Source organism: Nematolebias whitei, chromosome 17, assembly GCF_014905685.2.
Source record: "Nematolebias whitei isolate Nwh7 chromosome 17, NemWhi1, whole genome shotgun sequence".
NCBI classification, from domain to species: domain Eukaryota; kingdom Metazoa; phylum Chordata; class Actinopteri; order Cyprinodontiformes; family Rivulidae; genus Nematolebias; species Nematolebias whitei.
In genome coordinates this window covers 34,405,976-34,412,771 of record NC_056514.1, presented here as the reverse complement: position 1 = coordinate 34,412,771, position 6,796 = coordinate 34,405,976, and the positions used below count along the sequence as shown (strand labels likewise).

General features: G+C 37.2%; 1 protein-coding gene across 1 annotated transcript; it reads right to left on the bottom strand.

The window, feature by feature from the left end:
* Positions 1–2,181: 2,181 nt before the first annotated feature.
* lrrc59 (leucine rich repeat containing 59) lies at positions 2,182–6,268 on the bottom strand. Its single transcript, XM_037691168.1, has 8 exons — positions 6,169–6,268; positions 5,959–6,065; positions 5,751–5,810; positions 4,257–4,415; positions 4,033–4,137; positions 3,881–3,953; positions 3,162–3,353; positions 2,182–3,091 (listed from the first exon to the last, which is right to left on the bottom strand). Exons 2-8 carry the CDS (start codon positions 6,055–6,057, stop codon positions 2,808–2,810), a joined length of 972 nt encoding a protein of 323 aa, XP_037547096.1. The 5' UTR covers positions 6,058–6,065; positions 6,169–6,268; the 3' UTR covers positions 2,182–2,807.
* Positions 6,269–6,796: the final 528 nt, after the last annotated feature.

Genomic DNA, 6,796 nt, shown 5'->3' with positions numbered 1-6,796 from the left:
ACATCCTTCTTGGGACAGCGGGCCACCAGCTTCCTTCATGCATCTGCTGAGGTAATGAGAGATGAACATCTTCCTTCTGATGAGAGGACCACGAAACAGTGCCAACTAAGTTTGTTTAGATAATTTAATTCATGAATCTGAGATAAACTTAACTAAATTTTAACATTAAGAGCTAGACCTTAGTCCAAGTTGAATTAAAACCCCTTCTCAAAGTCCTCAGATTTATGCTATTTACTTTCTAAAATAATATTATTGGTTCATATTCATATTCAACATTTGCCATAATTTTCACATCATAATTCAAACTGAAAATAAACATTACAGAATTGTATTTAAATTACGGATGGTTCGTGTTTTCTTTGAGGGGCAGGAATTAAGTTCGTTACAAGAACTTATGGTTTATATATATTTGAGGTGAGGCCAGTCCAGATTAAAACCTGTTAAAGGGCAGGAGTTTGACCGAACCAGAAGTACAATATACATGTATGCGCATTGTGTGCTCCACGTGGAAAACCTATAGGAAACTGAAAGTTAAACTGGGTTTCTTTTTCAGAAACAGATCCTGTCTAACTGAACGCTAAGAAACGCCTTGTAACTGTGACTTTCCTTCCCTCCATTGATTACAGTGCCATTATTTACATGAACGCTCCTACAAGAACCCTGCAGATGTTGGCTGCTGTCTATCATGGTGCACTAAGATTCATGGCTGTAACTATCGTACCCACCACCCTTTATTCACTGATTAACTGGACATCATTAACTTCACGTAGACTCTCTCTAGTACATTTTCATCTTTAAATGCCTTCTTGGTCTGCTGCCTTCATACATCTCCTCCTACATGTCTCTGCATGAGTGCAGCTACAGCGTGCACTCTCAGGACATTATTACCTGCAGTGTTCCCTCAGAGAACTGAACCAGGTAAAAGGGCCTTCTACTCCGCTCCTGTTTCCTGGAATATCTTGAAAAAAGATCTGAAGCTCTCGACTTTGACCTTTCTAAGTGGCTTCAAACATCTATTGAGTTCCTGGCAAGAACCAATGCAGACATGTTCCTGTTTTCAGTTTTCTACACTGCCTTATAATCTGGCTGTTTTTTTTTTTTTTGGGTTACATTTTATTTTAAATACCATTTTATTTTCGCTTATAAAAAAAATAAAATCTCAATTTGTACGCATCCTTTATGATTGTCCAGTTGTCGTCACTTTGTTAAAACCAGGTCTCTCTTGTAAATGAGTCCCTGAGGCTCAGTGGGACTAACCTGTACAACTAAAGGTTGAATGACTTGTCAAATTATTACAATTATTTATATTTGAGAACAGCCAACAATGAGGGGAAAAATTACTTCCAACGTATTTAAAAAATAGGAACTAAATATTAAAATATTTTAGTTTTTAATCTAATGAACGACTTTATTGGCACGCTTGTTTCCAGCATGTTTTCATTTACGTCTCACTTTTAACATTTAAGGACAGAAGCTAGTTTTCTGGCTTGCGATCAGTTTGAAGCAGATCTGCTGCAGCAGGTAATATAATATAACCTCCATCTCTTAAATCAGATACTCTGGAACTGAAATTTAGTCATTTATCGTGGACAAAGCTTTTTAAGACAAAACCGTTTGTAACTTTCTGAACAGACAGTCCTTTGCAACAAAAACGCAACATTCACATTTTTTCAGTGCAGCTATTTATTTAAAGCTGCTGCAGTCTGAGCATGAACAAAGCTGCAAAATTATTTTTTTTTAAACCAAAATAAGGTTTGTAATTTGGCCTTTGAAGCACTGGTTCTTCGTAAACTTCTGGCTTTTAATTGCATTTTAGGGATTGTAACGTAAAGTGTCAGTTTTCCAGAAAGTACATTACAACCTCAACAGCACGACCTCTAAAAAAAACTAACTTTTTTTTTTAATCAACAGTCTGAAGAGGAATAAAACTTCTGATACTTGAATTCAGGCTTAAAAAAATGTCCACACTAAAATAAATGTGTGAAAGAAAAATACACCCAACCTACAAAGTGAGGTTCAACTTAACTGACTGATGTGAAAATAGACTGCGGTTACTGTTGATGTAAAACTAGTTAAATTAATCTGTTCACTTGTTTCAACTATTTTGTCATGAATCAAACTGAAAAGTTTAGGGTTTTGGCTTCCTAAATAAAAAAAAAAAAATCAAAATAAAAGCTCAGTTGAAAGAATTTATAATAAAAATATTAATAATAAAGCTCAGACTGTGATCATTACAGAATTGTGAGCAGGAAACAAGAACGTTTAGATTTGTGGTTCACAAAAATGAAAACTTCCTAAATTACCTTCTGCATCTTTGGCTAAATAAATTAGTTATCTTTTTTTTACCATTTGGTAAAATTCACTCAATCATGTCTGACGTTATAAAATGAGCTTTAACTTGGACGGTGAAGGCACTGCTCACGCTCAGACCGATGCACGTTTGACTTCGCTGCAGCACAGACGGGTTTCTGCAACATCTCACTGAATATTTCTCAAACACAGCTGGCTAATGCTGATGTTAAACAGCTGGATGTTTGCTGGTCAAAGTGTAAAACTGTCCACAGGGAGACATTGAAGATAAATTATTTTTAAATCAGGCTGAAGTACAAAGAGAGTACGAGAATGACAACAATTCCATAGGAATAACATCTCTCCCTGTCCACACGTCTTGTTTTTTTCACCTCCCTACGACACAAACAGTGAGGAAAAGCTCATTTCAATGAGATTCAATATTTCTGCATGATAAGAAGAACCCTCCCCCGACTTTACAAGTTAAAAGTCCTGCTACTCTTAGCTTTTAGTTTTTTTTAGTTTTTGGACGTTTGCATTGATTCGAGCAGTTCTTTGGCTGCAGACGACAGATTCTGCAGCAGCTGTCTGGCCGCGCCCTCTTGCACTTTGGCCCAGGATAAACAGTCGTTAACGGCGGTGTTGATCGGCACGCAGACGTCTTCCTTCTGCAGGTCGGTCAGTCGGCAGGCCGCAGCAACTCCGACCAATCCCAGCGTTAACAGGAGGAGGAGCTTAAACATCAGGCCAATGAGAGAACGCCTCGGTTTAGGCGGCGGTTCCACGAGGGCCTTTTTATTTTCTGAAACAAAAATGTGAGATCAGAACATCTTCAGGCTGAAGCTGCAGACATTTGTGACTAAAGAGCTCACCTGCAGCTTGGCCGTTCTTTTTCTTCTTCTCCTCATTCTTCTTCTTCTGTTGCTCCTGCACAGCCAAAGCCGCCACCTGAGCGTTGTACTCCTTCCTCCGCTTCTCCTTCTCCTCCGCCTTCTCCCGTTTACGAGCCTCCCGTTCTCGGGCCTCCCGCTCCCTCTGCTTTGCTTCCTTCTTCTTCTCCAACTCTGTGTGTGCAGACACAACATTGAGTCATCCATCCAGTTAAAAACCTTTTTATACTTTAAGCGCAGTGGTTCCCAACACTGGTCCTTGAGGAACACCATCCTGCATGTTTTAGTTGTTTCTCTGCTCCAACACACCCGATTGAGTGATTTAATTACTTCATCAAGTTCTGCCGAAGGCTGTTAATCACCCATTCTTTCAAATCAGGTGTGTCAAAGCAGGGAAACAATTAAAACATGCAAAATGGTGTTCCTCAAGGACCAGGGTTGGGAACCATTGCTTTAAGGATTCATTGTAAAACCTTTAGTGGGATATAAAAAAAACATGTACAAGGACTGATTCAAAACAATTGAAAATGCAGACTTAAATAAAAATAAAAAAAAAGCATAAATACTACTAAAAAACACTTCTTGTGAACTTATAAGTTGCATCAAGTCACAAAACCTTTTTCCCCAATAAATGATTTTGGATCTTGATGCAGAATTGTAGCGTCCTCACGTTATTTTTGTGCGAGACATTTTTTAGTTACCTTTTTCTCTTAAAAGGCGTTTCTCCCGTGCACGATCAACGTCCTCCTGAATCGCTCTCATGTGCTGCAGAACCTGAAAACCACAGTGGTTTCAGTTTTTTTTTTTCTGTTTTAATTGTACGTATAAAACTGTTGATTCACAACCGCATCACCTTTGAGGCACACTGTTTGCACTGCTTCTCATCCAGACAGTCTCCTGCAGCTTTGGCCAGGCCGGGCTCCAGAGGGTTGTCCTTCAGATCGAGCCACTTCAGATTCTGAACAGAAAAACAAAAAAAATGACTTGGACGACAACAAAAATATGAGAACTCCAGCCATTTTGACCACTGGACAGCATCACTCCTGATCTTAAGAAACACGGTGACTGTTCACTCACCCTGAGCTGGGAGAAGCTCACGGGCAGAACCATCAGCTTGTTGTTGTAAAGGTCCAGATGTTGAAGACTGATCAGGTTCCCCAGGTCATCTGGCAAACAGGTCAGCTGGTTTTTACTCAAGTCCAGCTTCACTAAGTGGGTCAGGTTGCAAAACTCTGGCTGCATAAATGAAACATAAGTCACTCCATGCTTAATAATTTCTGAATGATAGCCACAGAAACAATAAAGAAAACAGGATAAAAGTCATTTGAGAAAAGTAAAAATAAAATAAAAGTGGACAGCTCTAGAATATAGTTTCAGAAGTAAACGTGAAAACATTAAGTAAACCTAAACTTGTTTTAAATAAAGTCATTTAGAGTGAAACGCTCGTCTGTGATGTGAAAACCTTTATTAAAAAAAAAGTAATTTTTAAGCTAATCAATCAGATTTGACTATTGCATAGAAATGGATCATGTGTTTTTAATTAAACAATTGAAAAAACAAATTTAAAACTGAGTAAAACAATCCACATTTGTTAGATTTCAAAATAAATGAGTGGTACACCAATGTCCCCCGTCACTGAGGGATTTGAATAGTGAACGTTCGTAGTTTTTGAGATGAGTTTTTCTGGACTCGATTTTGACGTGGCAACCCAATTTTCAAAAGCAACCTTTCTTACAACTAGATGCATCCACACGGAAAAATGGAAATTGGTAACTCGGTTATTTTTCAAGTTATCATGCTCAAAACATGCACGAACGAATAAAAAACATATTGACAGTTAATGCGACCTTAAATTAAATATTTGTATGACAAAATCTGAATAAGGTTAACTACCTAGGTGTTTGTTTACCTACAGAAACAGCTAAATTGACTGACGAGGTCAACAACGGCGACGAAAGAGCCGGTTGGGATGGAGAAGTGTGTGTACAATGTTGTACCGGTCTATTTATGCTCAGATTTGTTCAAGTATCTTTATTGTCAGTTGCATCACATGTGGTACATGAGGTGGAACAAAACTGTGTAGTCAAGGTCCCAGTTACACCCAAAAATAGCAAAAATATAAAGTATAAAAAGAAACAGTACAAAAGATATACACTAAGATATATGCTAAACAAACATCTTAGATTTTTATTTACCGTTTCTTTTCATTTGTTTTTTGTTGCGATTTTCACCCTTTTTATATAAAATACGACCAATAGAGGAAATATAATCACATTAAAGTAGGTAAATCATGTGACTTTGAGCTTCCATGTTTGTTTTTTGTGGATAAGCCTAGTGCTTTGTTTACATTCTGTGCATACCTGCTTTTCAGAATAACAGATTAATATATGTGGAAAACTACTGGATTAAACACTTTCAAACTGCATCCTTGCTTTGACATAGCTTAAGATGAACTTTTTTACCATTTATTTTATAGTTTATGAGTATCTTTAACAGGAAATGTCACCATGTTTTGTGTTTTTATGCTCATATTATACGCAGGACTTGTGTGTGTGTGTGTGTGATACCTACAGGAAGGGAGATAATGTTGTTGCAAGACAAGTCCAAGACGGTGGCTTTGGGGAATGAAGCCTGTTGGGAAAAATAAAACAAGAAAAAAGGCCATTTTATTATAAGGATAAATTGATATTTATCAATATTTCCACCCATTAAACCGTACAGTACCAGCTGAAAGTGCCAAGCTGTGACAGGATACGTGTATTTCTCTGATTTGACTTACCAGCTCTTTGACTGGCACCTCACTGAGGTTACACAGGCTCAAGTCCGCTTCTTTCCCGCTGATTTTATCCTTCAGGTTTAACACTTTGCTTTTACTCATTCTGCAGCCTGATAAAAACACATCGACAGGCATGTAGAGACCGATTCTAACAGTTTCACTAGCAAACAGGAAGCTCTGTAACTTCAACAATTAAAAAAAATTAAATTTTACCTGTAGGAAAACTGAAGCCAAAACTGCGTTCTGTTTTTACGACGGACGGACAAAGAAATGTGTATTAAATGAATGGTCTGAGAAATAAATTTGAAGAAAATCGACGGTAAAACTCAGTAACGTTGTGTTTTGGCAGCACGGACCCTCTCAATGAAAATCCACGTCACTGATTGAGCAAAGACGTAGCGGCGTCGAGGCGAGGCGCGCCCCCTGCAGGCCAGGAGGAAAAACTACACCAAAAACTGCACTTCCATTAAAACATTTTTTAAATATTTTATTAATTTATACTGAACCTGTAATATAAATGTTTTAAGGAATATTTAAAATAAAGTTTCATTATTTTAAATGTTTCATATGTAGGTGTAACACTACATACGTTAATAGCATTATGAAAAATAATCTGCTGTACTGTATTTGGTCAATTTTATTACCGGTGTGTTGATATATAAAACACATGTCTCTTTATACTTGAGTCCTTTGTCATGAGTGTAACTGATTTTAAAAATAGTCTGACATTTTTAATCGCAATATCCTTGTCTCACGTTAACTAGAATGCACTATTTTTTTTTAAATTGATAATAAAAAATAAAAAAAAACAGTAAAGTATTTGAGTTTCTATTTGTAACAA

Excerpts from the sequence above, each read along its gene's own strand:
- lrrc59 (XM_037691168.1), bottom strand. The coding sequence starts at position 6,057 with ATGAGTAAAAGCAAAGTGTTAAACCTGAAGGATAAAATCAGCGGGAAA. Across the intron at positions 5,811-5,958 it reads AGGTGCCAGTCAAAGAGCTG|GCTTCATTCCCCAAAGCCAC; the intron begins GTAAGTCAAATC and ends TTTTCCCAACAG. Across the intron at positions 4,416-5,750 it reads ACAACATTATCTCCCTTCCT|CCAGAGTTTTGCAACCTGAC; the intron begins GTAGGTATCACA and ends TCATTTATGCAG.